This window comes from Trachurus japonicus, chromosome 3, assembly GCF_045865225.1.
Source record: "Trachurus japonicus isolate A0001 chromosome 3, Traja_1.0".
NCBI lineage: Eukaryota > Metazoa > Chordata > Actinopteri > Carangiformes > Carangidae > Trachurus > Trachurus japonicus.
The window spans coordinates 29,579,234-29,606,163 of record NC_140909.1 but is presented as its reverse complement, the minus strand read 5'-3'; the positions used below and the strand labels follow the sequence as shown (position 1 = coordinate 29,606,163).

Here is a 26,930-nt window from a genome sequence, read left to right as displayed (position 1 = left end):
GCTACTGGAGATGCGCTGGCCACTGTTTTATCTGGAAATAAACTGTTGTAAACTTGTAGCTAATAATACCTACTGTCAATTTTTTTTATCACAATTTATTTACTGTGAATCTACATTTAAAGAGGAAAAACTAAGGGAGTGATGAAAGCCTTTTGGAAGATGTTTGCAGTTGCAAGTATTCAGTGCATGCCTTCGACTAGGGAATTAGCATCATCATCGCCCAGTCCTTTGTTTGCACTAATGGGCCATCTATTGGTCACTCATTGTCACACAAATCATGCAATCCTGCAATGCAGCTGGCAGTTCAACTTTGAACATCATTTGTGTTTGTTGTCAGAGCTAGGGCGCTTTCACACAGTTGTTCCGATTCAGCAACTAAACCGATACAACTGTTGCGTTCTTTTTTCTGGGCCGTTTGTGTTCACATTGCATGATTCTAAAAAGCGGTACAGCGCTTTGCACTGTGGAACAGCGCCATAGCAACGGCCCTAACAACACCCCATCAGCTGATCAGCAATGGCAACAATGAACCGCGGGCTGACTTGCAGTAGTGAGGAGGTTCAATTTTCTTATTACAGCGGAAACCGCTTATAGTGATCACGGATATAGTAATCAACCGCTTATATAGATCAAAAGGCTTGGGACTGAATAATTTCTATACAAATGCTGTTTAATAACTCGTTTATAATGATCAAGAAATCCGCAGTGCTCATTTTTGGTCATTTTATGCATGAAAACATGCGCAAAAACAATTTAAAAACTACGCCCATTTATTTTATTTTCGGTGGTGTCCCTTTGATGTGCACTGCTCTGCTGCAGAACCCCGCACACGTCGCCGTGCTGTGTGTTGTTGTGCTGTGCGTCAGCTGGCTGGCTGAGCCACATGACTGTGGGTGCAGCGCGGCTGTTTGTGTTGTCTGTCAAAACATGGATGAATGAAACCTATCAACTTTATATCGACCGCGGACGTCAGGAGTAGATTTTCGGCTTTTGTCTCGTTCCGTTCATCTCCGCATAGCGCTCGTTGTCCGTTATTGGCAAACAGAGAGAGAGAGAGTCACTTGCATCAGTGTCATCTAACATCATGTCCACACCACATTATTCATTTTGGATGATAACAATCACATCAGCACCTAAAAAAAACTCACTGTAGCCTATTCAGCCTCGCTTCCAATAAAACACACACTCACGTTATAATTGCGATCAGTGAAATATATAACAATATAAAACACAATTTAAAATGACAGTTGATGTTGCTCTAGTTTATTTAGTTTAAACGGATAACGCTTCATATTTAAAAGTAGCGCAAGAGCTGTCAGAAAATATAAAAGCAGCCTCCTCTCTTGTCAAATTTGTAGCAACACTGTTGCTTCAGGCTGCGATCATGCTTTTTTTATATCGTTCATACTCTCTCCATTAAAACAACCTGCTGCTCTTGGCTGAAATCAGCCCGTTGTGGATCAATTTCGTGCGGAAGTAGAATCAGATGACGCCAAACGCCTTAATTGATGTGAATGCGCACAGATCATAAAGCTGAGAGCTGAACTTAACAAACCAAGTTGATAACCAGCTTCGTAGTACCATGTTAACCCGGGCCGAGACTTGAGGTTTTGTTGAGCTGGAAGATGAACTCGCAGTACAGGCCTCAGGTCTAACTTGTAAAAACAAACAAACAAAAAAAGAGCTTATAATAAAAATTACACATATCTTCCTATTATTCAAAGATTGGCATGGTGGCCTATTAATAGACAGTATGCTCAGCTCAGTTGTGCAGCAAAACCTCAATTTTCCATACGAAGCCAGGGGTAATAAGTCTGCTTCACCTTGAACTGAGCTGCTGTCCAAACAATTGTGCATCCCATCCCTGACCTGTCGCTGGACGTCCCACACTACTCTCCACTCACTGCGCTCTCCTCTTCTTAAAATGCGAGCAAAACAGTCGAACTGTCGAGAATCCGTGTATCATTCGTTCTTTCTATTTTAAAGAATAGGAAAGAAAGAATCTAACACAAAAAACGAAAAAAAAAGTTAGTTAGTGGTCTGTTTTTTCATATTTTAATTTTAGGCTCAGATCAAAAATACGAAATGGAAAAACAGGCAGCACGGAATCCGTGTATCATTCGTTCTTCAGTGCCTGTTTAAGCCAAGATAAAAGCTTTAAAAGTACAGATGACATTGGAATGAATGGGCATTATGGAAGAAAAAAAAAACTCCGCTCATATCCTCTGAATAACATTGCAGCCGCAACAACAACAACAGAATTCTGCAAACAAATATTGTGGGGGGGTCGACTGGACAATAAGACAGCAGCCAAGCATGCTTAATTTTTGGGTGCAATAAAGTCACTGTTAACAAAATCAACTTCTAATCTGTCACTTCCAATTAAAGTTAGTGACGTGTCTGTTTGGAGCAGCTGCTGACAGATGTGGAGCTGACACCATCCGAACCTTCCTCCCTCACGTCGTGACGACGGGACAAAGTCTTTTGGACATATATTGTATACTCTCGATCCGCATATAAATTAATATTATAAACCATGAATGATCCTTCTGACTGTGTCTCTTTTAGGGCTGATCTCCAAAAGTCGACTATTCGACGATTCGATTCGGAGGGGTCTGATTCGACTATGAACCTCGTAGTCGAATCTAACCAAGACCGTACCATTCTGACTATATGGGGGTGCCCACGGCTGCTGAGCATAAATTGTTACATATAATGTCTTTTTTCGTTATAAAAATTTTGATACAAAATCTGCCTACTTTCTGTTAATAAAGAGTTCAAAATGATGTGTGCATTTAAACGGTAGTCTTAGCTTCTTGTGTATTAATAAATCACCCACTGCAGTTGCACAATCAAATGAGCGGAGGTTTTTTTTTTTTTTTTCAAATGAGCGGAGGTGAGCAGCACACACAACAGGACCGTCAACGTCACGGTACTCAGAAGTCACTGCAGAAAGATGAGAGGCAGAGCCGCCAAAGTTTAAAATCAAGGAAGTCTGACAGTCTATTTGTAGCATTTATCATGCATGACCTAACAGAACAGCAAAACATTGTGAGGATACATCTGACTTTGACCGAGTTACATTCAAGAACCTGCTTTCAACCACGGAAAATAAATTAACTCCAGCGGTGATTTTTTTCCCCCGATGGATCAGCTGTGTTTACCGTTTCAAGTGTCAATAGTTCTGATGGTTAGACAGAGGAATTACATCCTAAAGTTTGACATGTCAGGGTTTTTCAGAGGAGGAACTTGTTTTTTTTCCGACTTCCGAGTTGTAATGAACGCACCATAAGTGTCGGGAGTCACAGCTGTAATCTCGCTCCTCTGCAGCCTGTCTGTCTCTCTGCCGGTGCCGCGGTCACACTGTGTGTGTTACAGGATTGATTAACGTGATGTACGGATTGTCGAGTCCTTCTGACCTCAGTTTGTTTTGATACTACATGTTTTACCTGGTTTCTCTGTGTCCACCGCTATCCTTCACCAAGTTGAGGGATGTTTGATTTGCCACTCAGTCCGAGCAAAAGGAGCGTTGTCCAGGGCAACGTGACATAAACGCATACCCTGGCTCACAATGGCTACTAAACATCATCCAAAGTGTGGGAAATAAATAAAAGTATTTGTTTTACACCTACCATATTTTTGGGGTGTTTTAGCTCTTTTCTTTGAAACGGGAAAAAGTCGCAAATTTGCTGCTATCTGAAAAAAAAAAAAAAGGTTTGACGATCAGTCGACTACGGCAAAATCTGACGAATCAGATTCGACTATGAAAATCCTTAGTCGAAAACAGCCCTAGTCTCTTTGATATCGCCAAACTTCCGGGTCACGTAAACTCGACAGATTAAATATTACAATCGAATTCAGTCCTGTGGCCTGTTTTGTTCTGAGGCGTGACGCGCTGTGGTCACTAGAAATTATTAGGCTACAGTAGCCTATTTTAATTCGTTTTTCCACATCTGTATATTTTCTTCAGTAGTTTTTATTTTTCATATAAGATTACCAACTTTATTTGCGGATCGGGAGTGAGTGAGCGCAGCAGATTTCATGGTTGCCGACTGGCAAAAACTGAAAGAGGGGCTTGTAAATATTTACTAGGGCCGGGACTTTGCTGTAACGCATTAATTAAAGGGGACATATGATGCAAAACTAACTTTTTCATTGTTTTAGTATGTGTATTTGCATATCCGGAGTGCCTCCTCACCCCTTAAACGTCAGTTTTGACAATTACGTAAATATTTTGTAAACTGCCATAGTCAGAAAATGTGTCTTTTAACAAGCCGTTTTAATTTCACCCGGCTTATTACATCACAAGCCGGGTGATGTGAATATTCAAGTCCTCGCTCCCATGGTTACCTCAGCTACCAGAGCGAAGCTTCTAAACCGACCGTTTAGAGCAGGGCTGTGAAACTGGTGTGTAGAGAACCCAGCTGTGCTCAATCTTTTGGTTTTTCTGACCAAAGCATGTTACTAACATTACTTTTAGACATCAAGGTACCATGTCAAGAAGCAGAAATGAGCATAATATGTCCCCTTTAAGATTAATTTATTACACAAAAATCCTCACAATTATTCCTCTTTACTCTTATTTGAATAGGGCAAGTAAGGGCGGTCACTTAGGACCACACTTTCATTTTACACATAGTCTCATGCGTGTATATTCACAGACACGTTGGCATGTTGTTTATTTATTCGTTAGGGTTTATGTGCGCACCGTATGCTTCAGTGTTAACAATAAAACCACCACAAGGCAAACATTTACTAGAATGCTCATTCTGTAGACAGGTAAACTGCGAGTGATATAAATTTTTATTTGTGCTCTGTCGGTGTTTATTTATCTTTGAAGCTACTTATAGATTGCCTGTTTTGGAGGCAATTATAGCAATTCATCTGAGGGAAAAAAGAAAGGAGGAGGAAAAGTGATTGACAGATTAACTCAGGTCAAAATCACTGCTCCTCCCCGTGGACAAATAAGACACTGCAGCTGATTTTCACACGGGCTGCAGAGGGGCGTTAATAGTCGTGGCTGCATTCGCTACGTCATCGCGGGGGATTAAATTATCCCCACGGGCCAAGCCGGAGCCCGTCACGGACCCGCCACGGACCCATCACGGTCCCGCGGAGGTCCCACCAGGGACCAGGGTGAACTTCGAGGTGGCTACATCTGTAAAAGCTTCTTAAGAAGCTTCTTTGGCGTGATCTTAAGGTTCTCCTAAGAAGGCAGTTAAGAACGCATCTGGCAAACACCCGTATCTTAGCGCTCCGTCTTAGCCGAACCCTTCTTAAGAGCCTTCTTACGTCCTTAAGAAAGATCGAATCTGGGAAACGCGGGGATTGTGTATATCTTGATGAGATGCTCTACTTATTTGAGCTAAATCTGGTGGAACCATCTTTTAATTTTTTTCCTGCAAATGGTTAATGTAATTGCACACTGTCCCTTATTAAACTAATAATAAAAAATAAAAAAATATGTGTGGGTCTGTTGTATTATGGATTCACGCAGGTTTACGACATTCAAACAGACTCTACACAAACTGACACCTTTCTAGTGCTCCAAGTCTTATCTCTCTTTCACACATATGAACTCATACACAGAAGTCTGCTCTCTGCGTGTTCAAGCAGTTTCTTTGATGCCCATGTTAAAAAAAAAAAGCTTTAGATCTGATAAAGTCTCTCTCCTTCAGGGTGCGGGTCCCTTCAGACGGCTCCCGTCACAGCGCTCAGAGCCCAGGGGAGCCGCCTAATGTCCTCTTAAGAGAACCGAAAAAGCATGAATATTAATATAATTGCTTAATGTTTAACCCTTCCACTGTAGCGCATCAATAGTGCAAAGCATGTATTCAGTTTCTGCTGCTCCAGAAGAACGAGCAAGGGAGAGGGATCAATGAGGAGCCTGGATGTAATTGGGTGATTTACTTTTCTCCCCGGGGAATCTATCCATGAATCGATGAAATGGCAAAGGCGATAAAACACTGTACAGAGCATCTGCTGGGAGTCATCAATCATGAGCCCAGAGCCGTGAAGCATCTTAAGGACATCTAGGAAAGAGTGAGAGGAAGAGGTGGTGGAGAGGTGTGGGTGGGCTCTAAAGCACCGTTTTGGTGTATCTCAGTGGGGTCTTATTTTCATTTATGACCATGACTTCCATCTGTGATAATATCATACAGTAGCACCCATTGGGTTACAAAATTCCAGTAACCAATTAATCTGCTGATTTCCCATGTTTACTACGCACATTTTTTTTTTTTTGCAATGATCTCTCTTGATACCATTCAAACGCTTGTGACAAATATGTATTAGACACTCAACATTTTACTGTTTAACAATAAACAACTCATTTTTCGCTATGGTCTCAGTGTGGCACTGCAAGGAAGTCTTCTAAATAAAATAAATAACTAGAAAAAGCAAAACATTAATTTAATGTCAGGGCGTCTCTGTGGCAACACAACACACAACACTTATGGCACCAGCAATGTACAACAATGCAGCTCATATGATTTTGATATCGCATATGGCCATATTTTGATTTTAATGACATTGTAATTAATTGTACAGCCCTACTTGTAGAAAATTTGCTTTTAGTCTGCATGCTCAGACTAGAGAAGAGGGGGATGTAAGAGAGGAGGAGGAGGAGGAAGCTAGGTCAGGAGCAACAGGTGAGACTGACAGCAAACTCAGAGACACAGCTGGATATTTTTAAGCAATTTATTTCCACAAAGCACCTGAGTGCTGTCTGGAAACTTTTTATGACATTACTTGGAAATGTGAGCATTGTGAGAGGCGATTCACCCACTCACTTAACCAACGGTCAATTACCTTAAGTCAGAGCCGGGTACAAACCATGGCTGACCTCTTCCTCCCAGTGATGCTCTCTGATTCCTCCTGACGTGCAGCAGCCCTGCGTCTGCTTCCACAGGAAGTGAAGGGGTAAAGCTCCTGGCCCAGCTCGGGCGGCAGGTTAATTATCTCGGTGGTTTTTCACAAGTGACGCCCACAGTCGGTTGGAGTGACGGTGTCAGAGCCTGGTATGACATGAAGGGAACGGGAGCAGCTAATTATTTCATGAGAAAGCACTTGACACCCGGAGGACTTCTTCTCTGTCACTTCTCTGTCTCTCTGTTGTTTTTTTTCTCCCATATCTCTCTCTGTTTCAATCACACAGTTTGTTGGCATGCGAGCTGCTGAGGGCGTCTGAGGTTATAGAGTAAAGAGTGAATCGCTCTTCTGCTGAGCACCGCCTCTGTAAAGATTTTGTTACCTCTGCACCTTCAGGAGCGAAAGATAAGCAATAAGCCTCTCCCTGTGAAGGTGAGAAGGGAAGATTTCTGATTTATTTTGACATTCTTTCATCGGCAGTGGCCTCTTGTCAGATTTGCCATCTCTGAACCGCAAGAGCTCTATCTCAGGTAGAGCTTCTTTTTTTTTTCCACTGTGTTGCCAGTGGCTCACTGCTCCAGCCTAATGAGCCATCTGGGCCTAGTGACTTTGGCACCAAAGTCACACATGGCCTAGCAGGAAATGACACCAGTCCGCATGGCCTCAAACCCAATAAAACGCATGCTGGGTGAAGCGAGGTTAATAATGTTGCGACTGCGACATGGCTACGTATCTGCAGACCAAGGATTTGTAATAAATGAAAAAGTTATTTGCTGAATAAAAACTGAGGCGTATGAATACCTGAAAGTTTTTGGACTGAAACTCCACCAAACTCCAGAGGAAACATTGTGCTCTTTTTCTGAATTGTATTTATTCAGCTAGTTATTTTTACAAATGAAAAACGCTTATGAAATATGATGCTTTGTTAGAGATTACTGTGCAAGAGAAGAAAACAAAACAATTGAAGCTTGAATTATTAGTTGATTGAAAGGAAAATGAACTGGCAGCCGTGATGATAATGATAAACATACAAAAACATTAAAAGCTTCTTTTCCTTTCATTATAATCATTATAATTATAATTTATGGTATTGTTGGAGCGTGGCAGAGGTTTCTCTGTCACCAGAAAACAACCAATCAACTGATCAATCGTGAAAACAAAATTATCCGTAATCAAAACTGCTGTACCTCAACCAGCTGCAACAGTAAAAAGCTGTATAACAGTACAATATAGACATTTTTTCTGAATTAAGTGCCATTAAAACAACAGGACAGTGAAGCAGCTCCCTCAGTAATGTGGTACAAAGGTAAATGGTGCCGCTAACAAGAAAACATAAATGAACATAAATAAAGCACCTATCAATACACATTCAAGTGCACTCAGAGTAATAAATTCATTGACACACATTCAAGTGACTGTTTGAAATGCAGATTATGAAATGCAAGATAATGGGGCCTTTTGATGCCTTACTTAAATGATCTAGTTAATACTTAAATAATATTTTAAATGGGTTACTTTTACTTCCAATGGTGTATTTTTGGTATTAGTAGTTCTTCTGATGCAGTTTACGTATCACATGTCACACGGCTTCTTCTAAAAAAGCTGAACAGCCACAGGGCGGGTGAAAGGAATAGATTTATCCTTTTAGATTTATTAATACATTAACAATAGGTCACATACCTAATTAACTTTTGTTCCTTATTCAATTATTTTCCTTTAGTAAAGTGTGTATGGAAGAAACATTGTGCTGTATGGGGGAGACGCTGTTCTAAAACCACTGTATTGTCCAGGTTATAAAACAATATAACAACATAAAACAGAGGGAGGATTCTATTTTAGCACCAGACATTAAAGTAATTGTTGTTTGAAACAACAAAGGTATTATTGATTTTCCATTAAACCCCCCAGCGTCTATTGGAAACAAAACTATATAGGCTACTATACTCTCATTACTCAAACGATAAGAGCCGAACACATACGCACACACATAAACATAGTTCTCCCGAACTCTCCAAACTATAAAGTCTTCCTCTTCACCAGAATGATGGTTCATTGAGATGTTTGTTCAAGGATTACAAAGGGATTATAGAAGTGGTCGCTCTAACCCCACTTATTCAATTCTAATCATCCTGTTTCTGTGTAAATCATCATCACAAATACAGAGACTGTCCGAAGACTGAAGGGTGGACAAAGAGATTTTTTAATGATTCCAGTCGGTATGCAACTGGCAGCCATCCGACAATGTTAAAGTGGAATGTTTTTGTGTGTTATACTCCGTGCAAAGCTGACGTATGGAAATCAACCGATCCGCCTTAAATGTCAACATAACAACTTTGACCGACTTAATTTGATCCCTTGCATGGTGCACTTTAATAATCAGATCTTCTAACACCGTTGACACATTTCAACTGGATTTATTTCATCATTTTGAAGAGAAGAAAATTGGCAGAGCTTCACTGTAGTGACGCTGGCAGCTCTACAGCTACACTCACCTGACCAGATCCGTTTGTGTCAGCTACACATCCACGGGAGAGTAGAAAAAAAATGTATTAAAGATTGATCTTGGGTTTCATGAACCAAAATTGGATTACTCAAGTGACGAGTTTTTGACACCCAGCCTTGTTCAAGTCCATCACAACAATGCACGCACACATCTGCCCGCGCGCACACACAAGCTTTGGCTGAGGACGAAAGAACCAGGTGAAAAACGCTGTCACATGGAGCTGTCTGTCCGCGGCCACCACGACACTGCTACTGAGTCCATCCATATCGGCAGTTAGAGGAGCCCACAGCGATGCCATAAGGCCAGGGTGCAAACCCCAGCCAACCTGGCCAAAGCACCCCATGATGAGGCCTCGCCAGTGTAGCCAAGGCCGATCACAGCCCCCAGTGTCGAGGACCCCCACTGAGGATACACTGGAGATATAAACTAAAGATATCAGAGTAAAATATTAAAATAAAATGTGAAATGATAGATAAAATATCAGTAAAAGACAGAGAATGAATTAATGAATAAAACACAAGAATAGCATTAAAGAATCAGTAAAAAAAAAAGCCAAGAACGCCATTAAAATATTGATAGAAAAACTAAGAATGACATTAAAACCAAAGTAAAAACTTAATAACAACTAGAAAATTTCCTCTCGGGAAATTTTGAATGGGCCACGGGGCTACTGCCGGTTGTGCCATCTCTGTCAACATGGGAATCAAACCCACGATCTTAAGGTCAAGACAGAGCTGATCAGACAGACACATGATCATCTTTCTATAAGCACTGATATGGAGGAGCTGTAACCACATTAGGTTAACTGTGTGTGTGTGTGTGTGTGTGTGTGTGTGTGTGTTTATATTGTGTAATAGGGCCAGGACTCAATTAAAACAATTAATCTAATTAATTAGAGGCTTTGTAATTAATTAATCGCAATTAATTGCATTTTAATCGCATATAAATATTTGACCTGAGAACAGTGAGAAGCATTTTTTTCACATGGATTTTAATATACCATTGAATGACTGAATAGCTTAAGCAACAAAACATTGTTTTTTTTTCAAGGTGGTACTTAACCAAGACCAACATGCAAATTATCGATTAATTCATTAATTGATATTTGATACAGATTTAAATGGTCTTTCCTGCCAATACACTATGATGATTACTGTAGTATTTAACTAGGCTACATAAATCACAGTAGCATAAACTGATTTGTTGAACGGACCAGGTGATGGGCTGGCTGGTCCTGTCTAACTTCTGTGTAGGCTACTGGGTGCCATTGTGCAGGGTGTTAAGGCAGCCTTCCTCCACTGCAGTCCCTATGGTCCTGGACCCTCTGGCTGGTGGGGTGGGCTGCTTTCAGCTGGGGGGGGACTCTATCGGCTGCTCCCACGAGAGGCATTTGACGCATTTGACACCAACAAGGTTTAACTTTAAAAACAGATTAAATCATGGTTTAAGTTTAAATTCTGTTGCACGTTAACTGTGTTTTAATCACATGAAGGTGTGTGTGTGTTTGTGTGTGTGTGTGTGTGACTGTAATCACATGAAGCTGGCTCTAGAGTCTGTGTGTGTGTGTGTGACTGACTTGACACATAGTTAGTTAGTAGCTGCATCCTGTGTCAGTCTGATTTAGCTGTGTCTCTGTTTATAAACATTTAAACGAGCGCCAGGTGGATTGTTTATGAAGTTAACGAGCTCTGGCCTGAGGATCAAAGAGGTTACCACGGCGATAGGGGCCCCCGCAGGCTGAGACGGACAGAAACGTGGAGAAAAAGAGCCATTTTCTGCCTCTGCACCGGTCTCACATTTAGGCTTAGGGTGAGAAAACGGTAACTCCTATCAGAACAAAACACAGATCACATTGCTCTAAGGACTTCCTGAAAATTTTGGTACGATTTGGTGTTTCTACAGTAAATATTTTGGCGACGCTGGCAGTTTTAAAACATCAGGCCGTTCTGCTTCTCTCAGAAAATATTTGTATTGGAGTCAATGAGGAGCAGAGACAGACGTGGCCGCACTTAGAGGCTCAGAGTTTAAATTCTGTAAGTCACTCTGATATTTTGAGCAGATTAAGAGATCGAGGATGAGCTCGTCTACAAACATGGCGGAAATTATGTGTGTAGAGTGTAAATTGTGGCCGTTTGGAGTTTGGAAAGAGAAAAAATCTGGAGTTTTTCTGGCATCTCTCCCACTCTAACCGATGATGTCACGCACTCTGACACGAACATTCCGTGCAATACACACCCATTATAATCTCATAATTTCTCCAAAAATGATCATGGTCATTGAACAGGGATTGATCAAAAACTATATGACCTATCAAAACGTGGAGTAATACGACAATACACAAGACTTGTGTCTACTGTTTAAAGTTTAAATGGAGTCTCTAGGTGAAAGTATGCCTGAGCAGTAGACGTTTGTTAAACTCCAATGATTGGTCTTTTTCGCTCTTTTTTTCCCGCCCGTCCCATTAACTTCTATGCAAAATTTTGCGCAGTTTTTCGCGACTTACGTCGCGAAAAATTCGTACAAATTCGTGAATTCGTACACCAGGGCTTCGCCCGGGCACTGGTCCCTGCAGCTATTTCATAGCTGTTGGGACCAGTGCCCGGTGCGATTGCCCGTGGCCCTAATAAAACATCAGCAGTCGTAGAAAAATTAGATAAAAGGGGTCCCTGAGGTTAGTGTTCTTTTTTTTTTTGACATTAAAATGTTGGACAGGACCACATTGTATAATCCATTGGTTGACCTTTGTGGCAAGGGCACTAAAGGTCCACATTAGAGGAGATTCGCACCAGTCGTAGTCTGGTCAGATGTGCTCTCACAGCAATTTTGAGTTGAATCAAGCTGTGCAAAGAGGTACAGGATGTACTAAGTGAAGCACTGCCTCCCATTGATCATTTGTCATTTCCTCTCCGTGGCCGTTTTCCCTAAAGTCTCCCAGCATCTTGCAAAGAATGAGAGAAGATTTTGCATGTATTGTAATAGAGAGTAAAAGTTCAACTTTTGCAATAGAAAGATAATGAAAGAATTTCATCAACTATTCTGAGAGTCAGGAAAACAAGTAACTTTTCATGTTTAATTTGGAGAGATTTTAGATATGAAGTAGTGTCTTTCACACAAAAGCTTTCCCAATTCAGAAGCTGTGTTTTATTAAGGACGTATCGGCTGCTTTTATTTGTGTAGTTCAAATCTCTTTTTGAAAAGGAGCATCCAATATGGATAGCCTTGTTCAGCTGCTGACGCAGTTAGTTATCAAATGCAGCCTTCAGCTCACCAAAAGTGTTAAATTATGGAATTTAAGTCAATAAACGTCTTTTGTAGTAAAGTCAAGGAAACATCATTGTAAATGGTCTGTGTGTCCACTGAGTGATGTTACGTGAATGAAACTGGGTTTTCTAATTTTCCGAGATCATTCCAATTAAATTTGATGGATGGATTTGTGGTTGAAACTGGCTCCTTGGGGCCTGACGCTGCAGACGCTATCACTTGAATGTGTAAACAGTGTTTTTGTGAAATATTGCTTTGTCTAATTGTCTGAAAAGTAATTAAAACTGAGCTTAGCAAAGTCTGGTTTGTAATCACGTTAATAAAGGTAATGGCAAATTTTATGTTATAGTTTTCCCTTCTGTTGTGTGTTCTGTCACCATTCCCATGTGTTTTTGTTCAGGCATAAAAAGGCTTGTGCAGACGCTGCATTCAGACATAAATCTGTCTGCAGGATCATGCACATTAGGTCGCTATAAACACTGATACTCTGGCAGGAGATTTCTTCTCCTCTACTTCCGTTCGTTCCTCCACGTTTGACTCATGCTCTCCATTCATGAACCGCCGTCACACTCTCTTTGTGTGCCTATTTAATGGGCCAATGTATTACACTGGTTCATTCATGCAAATAACGCAACCCTGCTGCGATTTGTAACCTGATAATTTGCATAGTAATCTCGACAGAAGCTGTTGTGAGCTGATATCTGGTGGGCGGGCAGCTCAGCCTTCCATTAGCTACTGGAAATAGATTCATTTTTTCCATTGAGAGTATTTTTCTACCTGCGCTCACAGTGTTTTGCATGTAGATGTATGCCGCCGCCGGCTGGAGCTGCTGGTTAATGTGCTCAGGTCTGGTTTCACAGTTTGCCTCTGTTCACTGTTTATGAGGTGAATGACTGTGTGTGTGTGTGTGTGTGTGTGTTTGTGTGTGTGCAGCATGATGATGTTTATAAAGAGATGTACTGTATCTCATCATGTTGCACACACGGTCAGGACACAAAGAGCAGCAGAGGAACAGGTGACAAATTACTGCAACAACAGAAGCAACATCCAGTCACATACCGTCAGAAATCATATTAAAAATTCATGTATTTACCTGTGTGGGTTGGTTCCAGTGTATGATAGTTTCTCAAAAGCCTGAGCCTACTGTGAGGCTGTGGGTCAGCGAACAAGGGGTTGGTATTGATGTGGATTTAGGTTCTATCCCCTACACCCCCGCTACTCCTTTTAAATGACTTTCGATCGTTATGATGACTTTGGATATGAGGTTAAACTCTTGGTCTGTGATATTCTTCAGTTGATGAAATAAATTCTTCAATGTTGAAATCGATTTCAGTGAAAAACTCAGATGAATAATTTATCAGTCTAAAATGTTCATTTCAGACACATTTATCAAGGTTTGTCTTGCGTTGTGTTGAGATGATTCTCTGTGGCTTCAATGCACAGACTTTAAATAAACTTGGCTGTTGCGTCTCCTCTGTGACGTCACCCACAGGTTTCTGAAGCTCTGAGTGAACTGCTCCACTGTTGCCATCTTGGGTGGAACTGAGACTTTGGTGCATGTTTGTGGCCAATGATCACTCATAGAGGCCTCGCCCTTAATTATTCTCTACTTTACATGTATTATTTAACAAAATGTGAACATGTTAACTGTAGAGAGCTTTTGATTGGACATTTAAACATGGGAGTCTATAGGGACTGACTCACTGTTGGTAGAGAGAAACTACAGCTTCTGGTTCTTCATGTTTCAACTTCCAAGGTTGATGCTTGGGGCCCTAGTTTGGTGTCGCAGCGCAGGTGGCGCAAGGTAGCGCAGCCGGTGTAATGCAAGTTTCGACCAGCGCAGCCTAGCGCAAGGTCAGATTGGCAGATTTGTAGATCGCGCTGCGCTGAGATAGGTGTGGCCACGCAGCAGGGGGAGGCGTCACAGATTCAGCTTGGCGCAGTGGAAGTTTCGTGCGAAAATGTCCCGCCGAGGGTGCGCTGAAAGCTCGCCACCTCAAACCAGGTCTACTCTCAGCACAGGGCGAAGCGCAGCAGGTGCAGTGGAAGTTTGGCTGCCAGGTGCGCAGTGCACACACGTCACCAAGACCTCACAGGCAGGTTTCCACAGTTCCAGGCACATTTCAATGCAATAAATATCCACAATAACCACTAACCACTAACGGGTCGTCACGCAGCCGTAATGAAAAACAAAACACATATCATCATCTCTCTTAGTCAGTATATAGCCTATACTAAGCATCTCTCATCACAGAAAAGAAAGAGAGAGAGAGAGAGAGAGAGAGAGAGCGTCCTTTACGCTGCTTTCATCCCTGTTGCGCATGGTGTTTGTTTATGTTGTGATTAGTGTACACCTCTCATCTTTCTTACACAGGGTGTGAATAAATATGAGTTTCTTTATTAGTTTATTAGTTGTTGTTTTTTACACTGGGCAGCGGTTCTCAGTGTAACAGATCAAACCTGATTAAGGATATTAGTAAACTCATTATTCGGCCACTCTGAGCTCGGACCTCCGGACCAAAACAGCTGTTTCCTCCTGGGAGAGGTTCGGCCTCTGGTGTCGCTGTCTCCTCCGTCCATGTCAAAGTATAAAATGACAAACTTGCAGTGTGCATCGCCTGCGGCACAGTTAAAGGTGAGGAGAGGAGCTCATTTGATTGGTGAAGATCTGAATCGGCTGTGTTAATCCCACTCCACGCCTTTCTCTCCTCCTCCTGTCTCCCTCCCGCCCTGTCTCCTCCCCCTTTGCCGTTTGCGCCGGTAGGAGGGACGAGGGGAGGGTCTGCGCTGCCCAGCATCGGACTGAGCTGCCCACCAAACTTACAAAATGGACCTGGACACGCCTCATTGGCGTGGCGAAGCTGCGCTGCGCTTAGACTTTGCTCGGTCTAGGAAACTAGGGCCCTTGATGTAATGCTCCTTTACATACAAGCAGTAATTTTATTGATTGTTAAAGGGACTATGAGGACTTTCAAAAAGAGTTTTTTCACACTACATTTCCCATGAGCCTCCACGCGCACAAAAGTGAAAGCATTTGCCAAGAATGTTTTCATTAATCAAGAACAAAAGTTGTAGGTTCGAAGACGATCAGATACCGTCGTAGTTCCGACCGACTAGCGATCCGGCGTTATTCCCATGACCTGCCGGGCAGCATCCAGGAAACCGAAAGTAGGAAATGCTGGGTGAGTCGATCACTAAATAATAATATCAAAATACCGTAGAAGACCAAATAGTCACCTGTGTGCAAATACGAGCCTGTGCTCTAATAGCCGCCGGGGTCCGACCTCATTTGGCATAATAAACGCTGGTTCAATTAAACGCCTGGGCGATTAGGTGGTTACCATAGTCTTGCACAGAAAAAAAAAAGTTTTTTTTAACAGCGACTCCTACCTATGTCAGTCAGTCCCTCCTCCCGCTCTCTCTCTCACATGCAGGCGCACACAAACACAGGTGCGCTAGCGGGAAAGGTCGCACTGGACTATAGACAAAGACAAATAGATAAATGCGCTACAGTGTTGAAATTACCGCAATCAACCCCCCCCCGCTATCGTTCATAACATTGATCTGATTGGCTGCTCTGATCAGCTCCCTGTGTCACGGTAACACAGACAAACTGTCTTTGTATTTATTGTCTGATGTCAATAAAGATGTGTCGAGAAAAAAGTAGTTTTGTTCCAGTGGTCCTATGGTGACCTCCTTGTTCTTTGCATGATGGTCTGGTGCTGCTCATTGCAAAAATAAATTGTAGCCTGTTGCAAATACGCGCCTGGTTCTTATAAACGCCTGGGCTCCAAGTCGATTTAGCATATTAAACGCCCGGGCTACTAAATAGTCGTCTACGGTAACTATAAAAACAAAACAATATATTTATCGAAAATGGACCCATTAACAAGTGTTCGTAATATTCATCCATATTAATATGAGATTATTTTATAACCAAAAGCAAACTTCTCGGGGTCTCTTCAAAATAATCATTCAATCAAATAATCAATTTATCATTGCAGCTTTAAAGGGCAACTTCGGTTTTTTTCAACCTGGGCCCTGTTTTCATATGTTTTTCTGTGTATGTGAGTGATGGATAATACTTTTATTGAGGTGGCTGCAGTATTGAGCCAGGCAGGCAGCCTGCAGCCCAGCTAACGCTCTTCAACCGGGCAAGTGGCTCCTGTCAAAGTTCGCCCTGTAAACGGGCATTTTTTCCAGGGTGACAGGCTCAGATAGTTACAATGAGTGTCCCACAACATACTAGAAAGGAGAAATGAACATATGTCTCTACCTTTAGCTGGAGGTCGCTGTTTGTTGTGATCTGTGTCCAAATCTCACCACGCCAGAAATCTCGTTCTGAAATCTTGTGATAACTTGCGGCAAAACACAGGTGGGGAATACTGTTACCTGACTGAGGTGAAGAGAGACAACCGGAGAATTTACAAATTGCAACAACAAAATGTTGGGCTGCTCTTCGCGCAGCTTTCACAGAGCTTTCACAAGTTAGGGCTAACAGTTAGCTGTGCTACAAATGGATGCTGACACTCCTGTTGATGCACTGTGCCGTCGCCGTGCCGACCACAGGGTCTGCTGTGACCACTTTGACCGGGGATGACTACTGCCAGTCAGAAGAAGAGACGTGCCAAAGGTAGAGACATACGTTCATTTCTCCTTTCTAGTACGTATGTTGTCGGACACTCATTGTAACTATCTGAGCCTGTCAGTGTGTGAACTTTGACAGGAGCCACTTGCCCAGTTGAAGAGCGTTAGCTGGGCTGCAGGCTGCCTGTCCGGCTCAATACTGCAGCGACCTCAATAAAAGTATTATCCATCACTCACATATACAGAAAAACATATGAAAACAGGGCCCAGGTTGAAAAAAACCGAAGTTGCCCTTTAATAAATAACTAACCTTATTTAACATAATGTAAGCTTGTGATAGAAAGCTGTTCAGCAGCCTTGTGCTCTTGCACCTGATGCTGTGATTGCAGTTTCTTCTAGATGTTGCCCTCACATAAACGCTGAGAGGAGTGTTTAGATAATGTTTAGATTACATGTTTAGAAAACCTTGTTATATTACACATACTATGTGATGCACATTTGCAGCGATTTGTTTTGTCATGTCTGCCACCTGAGAACACACAAAAACAGAGACCCTGTTGTTTGTATCCTAAACTATCCCTTTGTGTTCAGCGACACCAATCAAAGGTGTCACGTTCGTAGCACACGTGTCGTAGTCTCCAGAGACAGGAAATGGACAATAAGTCATGAACCAAAGCCGCAGCTAATGCCGTCGACTGATTCCCACTCACCTTCCCAGACATCCAACAGGGACATTTTAATACAGTCACATAACCACAGGATGTCAGGAGGCGCCGTGGGGTTGTCATGTGCATGAGTGGAGGAGCAGCTTTAATTTGAGGTGTGCCATGCTGACATGACTCGGGCCAGATTCCTGGGCTTTCAATCACAACCCTGTGCGATCGCTGTGCACTGAATATGAGATAAATAATCATACCCAACCTCAAACACTAAAAACAAATAGTGGTCGTAATGATTATGACAGGAGCAAAGGGTGAGGTGCGGTGATGTATTATAAAGCTACAAAGCCCACATTAAGAAGAGGTTGTGGTGGAGGGATGAATGTGACACAGGAGACTGGTGTTCGATTTTCATGTGAAAGCAGAACTTCACATATTTTGTAACCATGACAACTGAGATCATTCAATGTTGAGGAGGGTTGAAGGACATGTGTTGTGTGAAGGTCCTGAAGGTCATTGAGCTCTGAAAATACTTTTTTAAATTTTTGATAAAATGGTAAAAACAGAAAATCTATCATAATATAGTATTAATTGAGTCATAAAATTTGTGTTTTTCCTTTAGGGATGGGCAACGATTTTAGAATATTTGATTAGTCATTGAATTGTAAAAAAACAAATAGCCTAGTTTAGGAGACTATTTATTGTCTTGTCTGAAAAAATGTGTACTAAATGTACCCTTGTTTTTACTGGTGCAGGAGCAGGAAAGAAAATGGAAAGACAGAAGAAACATAGAAAGATGACTACAGTCATCAGAAAGTTCTCCGTGGAACTATTTCCAATTAAAAACAAATGCAACTGAGGTGCAGTGCGAACTCTGCAAGGTGTGGCCTTTGAGAAGCGGTACTGGAGAATATTCATGTAGTTTTACGCCCGGGAAAGGAGACCTCGTCCCCATTTAGATGTGCTCTGATTCCATAACAAGGACTTTATTGAACGGTACTGCTGTGATGAGAATCAGTGCTGTTACTTGGGTGTGGGGGATGGAATAGCTCCTGAATCCTGGTGATTACTGAATAGTGCTTTAGCTTGAAATGCCTATCCCTATTATCCTTATGCCACAGATACTTGAAAAAGGAAACCTGTTCTGTGAGAGTTTTGGTTGTCACTAAAAATAAATCTGCATCAGAGGTTCTCGAGCAGATCCTTGGGAAAATAAATACAGGATGAATGTGATGTTTGTCCAAGATCGGCACTGACCTTTCAACATGGGTCTCTGTCTTGTTTGTCCCCTTCTTCTCGTTAGTTACTGATAAAGATAAAGAAACGTGGATGGGGTGTGAACTTGTTCCTGCTCTGAAGGGAGCAGTAGAGAGCACAGATGGGTCACATGGGACCAGTGTGGACGGACGGAGGTTGGACAGTCCATCTCAGAGCGAGATGATCCGTCCTCCCCATGTCTCTGAACGGCGGGCGGCTGATGAAGCTGCTGGTTGGATGAGTGTGATGGAATGAGAAGAGACAGGGAGGAGATTGGTTTGTCCGGTGCTGCCACGGTGATGGATGCAGAGGAAACCTGGAGGACCACACACACACACATACAAACACACAGCCCGCAGCCAGTCGCATCTATATTTAACCATAATAAACCACGATGAGGTGATACATTTCAATTCACATGAAACCATAACCACATCACAGACTCATCTTCTGTGTGTGTTTGTGGCCGAGAAACCTTTAATGTGATGAGAAAGAAATTTACTTTCCCACCCTCTGATATCATTTTCCTGGTGCAGGCTATAAACTCTTAAATCAGCAGCTTTATTTTTTTTTTTGCCATCATAAACTCAAAGAGACTATTTGTGTTCATGGACCCACACCATGTATCACAGTCCTGGAGCACCCAGTGTGTCATGGTTCTGGATGGTCCTCTCCTGGAACCTGAACAATGATCATAGAAAGATTTTGATAGAATAGAATTGTTTTGTTGGAGATATAAAGTGAGTGTACACTGGTTTTATTCAGTAGATTTACAATATTTTGTCTATAAGCCAGGTACAGTGTTTCCTCTAGGATTTTTTTCAGCAGCGGGGGCAGGCTCTCCGGGGAGCCGTGGCGCCGTAAACAAATGACACTTGACTTCAGATTTTACTTTACCAGCATAATCCCCCTTTTTATTGATTGTCTTGCATGGACAATTGCTTTTTAAATGATGAAAAATAACAACAATACAACAATAAAATAAAATAATTATAAAACAATAAATAAAAATGGGGCTGGAGAATCAGCGGCAAAGTTTGCACCCAGGCTCAGAACATTGGATTTTTCTTGTTTTTTTATAAAACAGCTCCAAGGCTCTGTCGTAAGGAAACTGTCCAAGAGGTGGCCCACTGATGCTTAGCAGCATACATGCTGCAAGGTGATCCCCCTGCAGCCTGTTTCTCAAGTCAGTCTTCACCTACAAATAGAAACAATAATGAGATTCAGGGTTTCCCCCAGAAAACTTGTTAAGCCCGGTGGTAGGGTGGCACCGGCGGCCCATCGGCGGGCCACCGGTCCCCAAGCGTGTTTTTCTGTGACAGGGGCCTGACCCTGACCATTGACTGATGGCAGGGCCCTGTAGGTAACAGATTCATTAATGGAGCAGTAGCATTTAGAAGGCGTGATTCCATAAGGCCTTAAGATCAATGTTAAAAGTTGACTGGAAATTTGAAAATATTATAATTTATCATAAACATTTGTTATTATAAGACATTTATGTAACATATTTAAACAGCAGAGTCTTACAGAAAGGCACTCTTGAAATAGCCTACTGTTCAATCAACCACAAATTGTAGCCTAAAAAACTATTTAAAGCAGATATCACCGGCACGGCCGTTTCGGCTAATGCTGTGTTCAAGGCAGGCTTTTGAAACCGTAAGTTACAGCTTCAAGTCACAACTACGACTTGGTAGCGTTCCAGGTAACCCGTAGCTCGTGTTTTTACCGTCCTGTTGTCTGTGAAAGTTCCCTATAACGGCCACTCGTAACTTCTGACCCGTGAACTCGTACCAGATCGAACTGGTATGACTTCACAGGAAGGAAAAACACAAAGTACGAGTTTCCTTGAACGCACCATGAGTTAGCAGCCCCCGCCCTTGTCAGGCATCAATTGGTCCTCGTGCTACGTCACCACATTCACGCGCATCCCTTGGCTGCACACACAGCCCTTCATGCCGTTCTCTCCCCTCATTGGATAACACTTGTATCCCACAAGGAAAATTTTCTCCTCAGGTTACAGCAGAGCAGAGTGACGGAGAGACTCGTGTTTAGGCTGAAATACTTCATGTAAGTGATTGCTGACGGAAAATAGGACTATTTAGGACTTATATTAACAAAAACATTCCACTGATATCTGCTTTAAATAAATAACATCAACTCTTTGCATTAAAAACTAAAAAACTACTGCCTGGTGTCTCCATTGTTGAAGTGTAGCGTTATTTCTCAGATTTTTTTTTCTTTTCTCCGAGATTTTTTGTATCTGGAGTCACGTTACAGAGGCTACACATGACGTACTGTATAATACATCCATGACTGTACCATACTCTTTTTCCGGTCAGTCGTCATGGAAACGTGACACTCACGGATCTACTGTTTAGACCAGAGAAGACAACGTGTGTGATCGCAAACGTTACGAGCTGAAAAATGAAACAATGGCTCATTTTCACATCAGGTCAAAGCCCCGCGGCTCACAGGAGTCCGGAGTTCTGACGCTGCAGGGGATATCTATGGCAGGGGACGACGTGCTACCAGCTAACAGCTACCAGCTAACAGCTGCAGCAGCTGATTGAGCCTCTGGAGCTGCGGCTCGGCTCACGTTAACGGGGACTCGGTGCGTTCCTCTCGGTCAGCTGGTGAAGCAGCGGGCTGATCATAGATGCGGTCTGAGGAGCAGGATGTCCGTGACGTGTCCCGTTATGCGCGACGAAGTTGTAACGTTGTCAGGTGATGAAAAAGACACCTGATCACGTGTTTATGGAGTATCAAAACTGATTAAAAAAATTAATAAACGATGCTTAGCCTGGCGGGGGGGCAAGGAAGGCCTGGCGGGCCACCAGGCTTATAATACACTGGGGGAAACCCTGAGATTGTTTCTCCCAATGTCCTACACCCTAATCATTTTAAAAGTGTTTCTAGTTTGTGTCTGATGATATATTACAAATGTCTTACCCTATTCATTGTGGAAAAGTCCCTCTCACAGTTTACACTGGAGATGGGAACTGTCAAAGCAATGGCTGCCAGCTTGCTCATGGAGGGGTACAACTGTGCCCACTCGTCATTTTGGGATGACAGTTTTCCCATTGCTGTCACTTGGTCCATATCCTGAAACACATTAAACACAGAAGGGCGACATGTCATTAAATAGGTTCTTCCATCATCTTTCTGATGATCTCCTCCATTAATTTTGACCTAACATTTTACCTTAAAAGCTCCTGACTGTAAATGCTGCCTGTAAGATGACCATTCCTGCAGCAGAATGGTCTCAGGCTGCTGCAGGAATTTTTTAGACAACATCTTCAGGTCCTCTGTGATGAGAGCATTGTCTACTTTAATTGCCTTTGGTCCCAGCACATGAAAGGCCCCAATGATCCCCAGGTTGTCAAATCTCCTTTCAAGGCTGTCCAGGAGACCGTCAAGATATGGCACCATTACCTAAACATGGTACAAAAAATAAGTACAGAGTTTGATTACCTTTACAAACCTTTAAACAAGGAGATAAGCTAAGAGTTAGGTCTCCTTCCTAGAAGTGCCCTGTAATACAAAATATATTGAAAATAAAATATCACAATAACAATATAACATGAATGGTGATAAGTAAACAGGACAGCCAATAAAAAAATAAGATACAAAACACTGAACTACTTCACTAACTCAGTTGTAAATTTAATTACCTGTGTCCTGAACCGGGACCAGAGCATGTCTCTGTTGTAGTCAACGTGGCCTCTGCCTCTCCTTCCCCTCTCTTCTTCGTGGTGGATCTCAAAGGCCCCTAACCCTGCAGGATCATCCAGATCATTATGGAGCTGGGCCAAGAATGACCCAAGTGGCTGCACATCACCAGCGTCCCGGATGGCTCTCAGGCATGTCATTGTCAAACGCAGTCACAAAAAATATTTTTTTCCAGTACAAAATGTCATGCTTAATGGTCTAACTTGTTCTACTCTTGTATTAAGAGAGAGACATGTTAAAGTAATAGATTATAGAAACTAATAAAATAGAAACTAACCTGTTCTTTTACTGCCAGAAAGTTAACATTTTCCTTTTGGAAAATCTTGGACAAGCGAGCAAGATGGGGCAACACATCAGCCTGCAGGTAGAGCGCAGCAGCAAACCTATATGTGGAACAGAATCCATAGAGCCCCTTTGCGACTGGACACTTGTTTACTTCTGTCTCCTCCGCCAAGGCACCCAGTACTGCGCTCAGGTTCCTTTGCAGAGTGCTAACTGCCAGATGCTGCGACAGCCAGCGTGTGTCCTTCACTTGCTAAAAAATATTTCAGTTGTTAAGATAAAAGACTGAGACAGAAAGTATGTCTATGCACAATAATGCCTAGTGTTAAAGAGACCCCGAGGAGTTTGCTTTTGGTTATAAAAAAAAGTCTCATATTAATGTGGATGAATCTACATTACCCACACTTGTTAATGGGTCAATTTTCGATAATATCGTTTTGTCTATTTGTTATTATTATTTAGTAGTTAGTGGTAGGCTTGCATAGTGTGAAAACACCACGCTTTCCAAAACTCCTTGTAGTCCCTTTTTAAAAGTATGTGTTTCTATGATCTCACCTTTACTTTTAAGTCCTTAAGGCCCAAGGACTCTGCTGCAGCTTTCAGAACAGCAGTTCTGTTGGCACTGTTATGAAAGTATAAGTAGAGCTGCTGTAGGTGGTACCTAAAGGTAGCCATGTAAGGAACCTGAGATGAAGCATCTCTACATGCCAGGGCCAGGCGATGGGCAGCACAGGCAACTGGCAGCAACCAGGGAAAGGCATCCTGCAACTGCTTTGCCACACCATGCAACCTTCCTGTGATGAGAAAAGAAAATAATATATATCAAAACATGTAACAAATTCTCTCTAACCTCATGCTCGCTATAAACATGCAGTAAAATAAACTCCGCTTGCAATCAAGTTCATACCAGTCATCACAGCAGCTCCATCTGTTCCCAATCCATACAGTTTTTCGGTTGGGACTTTTTTTTTGTCCAGCACTTCCTTTATGGCTGTGACAATGCTGTCTGCCTTCCCATCAGTAACATGCACAAGGTCAAGAAACTGGCTGTAGAGTTCGCCTTCTGCGTTCATATATCTGAAAAACATTGTTAAAAAGACATCTTCAACATATGTGTATTACTGATTCAGTCATTGATTATTGTCCTCTCAATTTACCTGACATGCAGATCTAGCTGCCTCTTCACAGAGACATCTGTGCTCTCATCCACTTCCAGTCCAATAGCCACAGAGGACTGGATGTCTCTGAGAATTGGCTCCTCCACTACTGCAGCCAAGATCTCCAACATCTCATCTATTATTTTATGAGAACGGTAGTTTGTGGTTTTTCCAATCTAGAAGTTAAATATATTAATTACAATTTTTGAGGCAGACAGATAGAGGCAAGCTGACTTGCAGTGATGATATGCAAATGTAAACAATACACAGTAGCATGATAATCTTTTACCTTCAACTTTTCGAAGTAGTCACATCCTAGCAACTCGGCTAGCTCAAGAAGAGCTGGATAATTTGTGTGATGTGCTTGCTCTCGTTTGGTTAAATAGTAGAGGCATTTAAACCCCCCAATGACCGCCTCATGCTCCAATACAATAACTGGGTCAAAGGCAGCCACAACAGAGGTACCTATACAAAGCAAGTACAAATAATGTTATTGCAAGACAAAGCAGGTTACTTATGATGATTAATTAAAATGACTTCCTATTAAGTCACCTTGTGCCAGTAGGGCCTGTGACCTCACACTCTGTGTGTGGTGTTCCGTACTCATGTGCTTATCCAAGTAATCCACTCGGTAAAGTTTACAGCCTGCCTCAATGAAAGGCCGCTTCCCTGTTCCTCTTTTTGGTGCCTGCTTATGCTGCCGACATAAGCGGCAGAACATTCCTATAGGGACAGAGTAAAGTCAGTGACATTATTGATTGCTCTTCCAAATACAATGAATTTATTATGTATTTTATTTAGGGCCGGGACTTTAACGCGTTAATTACGATTAATTAATTACACAAAAATTAACGCGTTAAAAAAATTAACGCATTTGATCGCACTTATTTTGCACCGCGGAACGTTTCTCACTGGATGAGTTTCAGGCGTACTGATTACACTGGAGCACAATCATCTAACAAGCTGCCAACACTGTTATAATAATAATACATCCATGCACTGATCACTGCAAGGGAGAGAGGAGGTGAAAAGAGACAACAACACTGTTACCTGTTGTATACTGGCCTCAGGCTGTACCATCGCTAAGAAACCAGTGAGTAACGAGTTAAAGCTATGGTCTACGATTTGGAGCATTGGTAATTATTATTTACATCATTTATACAGCGATTATGGTCCTGTGGTCCGATATACACGCGGCCCTGCTGAGCTCCTGGTCTTCCTCCTCTCCCTGTCACACAGCCGCTTCCAGCCACAGCCTGAGCGGGTCTCTGCACCGCGGCGCCGCGGAGCTCCAGGCCCCGGTCTTTTTTTGCTCATCTCCCCCAGAGACAGCACCATGTGCCCGGTCACCCAGCGCGAGGAGTCTCCCTGTAGCATGAGGCTGTGCTAACGGCTGCTAATGGCGGCGCTGCTCGTACCAGCGGTCGCCGCGGTCCCGTTGCCGGGGACGACGACGACGGCAACTGGCACCGCCTCATCACCGGCAGCTGGTGCACAGCGGCGGCATCGGGGCTGGCGCCGCCGCTATTAGTAGGCTAGCACCGAGCACAGCCTCATGCTACAGGGAGACTCCTCGCGCTGGGTGACCCAGGACAGGGTCCTGTGTCTGGGGAAGAGGAGCAGGAAGAGTCGGGGCCTGGAGCTCCGCGGCGCCGCGGTGCAGAGAGACCCAGGCTGCAGCGGCGGTGCTGAGTTTATGTTGAACAGGTAATCTTTGGTTTTATTGTGGAAGTTGTGACTGTGAATATGACATTTTACTCGGCATTCAAAGCCGCGTTTGGTTTCTGCAGGCAGCAGCAGGCTTGTTGCTTGCTCCGCTCTGGGAGGGGAGGGGGGGCGTGTTTAAAAAAAAAAAAAAAAAAAAAGCGCTCGTCGCGGGGAAGCTGAGAACAGTGGAGTTTCCTCTGCTGCAGCTGAACAGCTGATATGTGGTCAAGACGTAGCCACTAGTGATGCGCGGGCTGACCCGTAGCCCGCGGGTCGGGGGCGGGGCGGTGCGGGTCAAGAAATCTTTACTTTATTTGCGGTGCGGGTCGGGGCGGGTCATTAAAAAAACTGACGATGAAGTCCAGAGTGTGTTATCAGGGCCGCGCTGATGTTAACGGGAAAGCCGGCGGAGATGTGAGGGAACCGGATGAGACGGCTGGGCGCATCAGCAGAGCGGGGTTGGTTTCACTGAGAGCAGAGACTGGGGAGGACGAGAGGCGGCGGCCACCGCGGCTGCTACACGCTGCACTGACTCTCCCACTCCTCATGAGCTCCACAGTCCACACTGACAAGCTACCGGCAACACAGCACCTCTGTCTGCGTTTAATAGCAGCGGGGCGGGTCGGGGCGGGTTGTGAAAATAGATGCGGTGGTGCGGGGCGGGCTGGGGCGGGTCAAAATACTTCATAGATGCGGGACCCGCGGGTTGGAAAAAAACTCGGCCCGCGCATCACTAGTAGCCACAGACCTGTCAGTGTCTCATGGTGCATAACTGTACGTTCACACCAAAAGCTTCCAAAGCGTCAAAAACGCCGGAAGTCAATTCATTTTCAATGAGCGCCCAGCGACACCGAGCGTCCAAAGCGTCAACAGGCGTTGCCGCGCTTCCAAAGCGTCACCAGATGAGAAGTTGAGCCG

The 26,930-nt window shown here is 43.1% G+C and overlaps 1 protein-coding gene and 1 long non-coding RNA gene across 2 annotated transcripts; both read right to left on the bottom strand.

Annotated features, from left to right (window-relative positions):
* Positions 1 to 20,155: 20,155 nt before the first annotated feature.
* On the bottom strand, positions 20,156 to 22,411 carry LOC146990122 (uncharacterized). The gene is made up of 3 exons (XR_015035644.1): positions 22,339 to 22,411; positions 22,087 to 22,239; positions 20,156 to 20,335 (listed from the first exon to the last, which is right to left on the bottom strand). It is a non-coding gene; the product is annotated as an uncharacterized LOC146990122 (long non-coding RNA).
* A 653-nt stretch (positions 22,412 to 23,064) lies between these two features.
* On the bottom strand, positions 23,065 to 24,786 carry LOC146990121 (zinc finger protein 862-like). Its single transcript, XM_085772968.1, has 5 exons — positions 24,306 to 24,786; positions 24,056 to 24,225; positions 23,704 to 23,942; positions 23,144 to 23,401; positions 23,065 to 23,079 (listed from the first exon to the last, which is right to left on the bottom strand). Exons 1-5 carry the CDS (start codon positions 24,434 to 24,436, stop codon positions 23,065 to 23,067), a joined length of 813 nt encoding a protein of 270 aa, XP_085629094.1. The 5' UTR covers positions 24,437 to 24,786.
* Between the last annotated feature and the right edge of the window lie 2,144 nt (positions 24,787 to 26,930).

Coding starts and splice junctions, on each gene's coding strand:
- LOC146990121 (XM_085772968.1), bottom strand. CDS start 24,436: ATGTTGGAGATCTTGGCTGCAGTAGTGGAGGAGCCAATTCTCAGAGAC. Junction 24,226..24,305: donor CAGCTAGATCTGCATGTCAG/GTAAATTGAGAG, acceptor AATGTTTTTCAG/ATATATGAACGCAGAAGGCG. Junction 23,943..24,055: donor TGGAGCTGCTGTGATGACTG/GTATGAACTTGA, acceptor TTCTCATCACAG/GAAGGTTGCATGGTGTGGCA.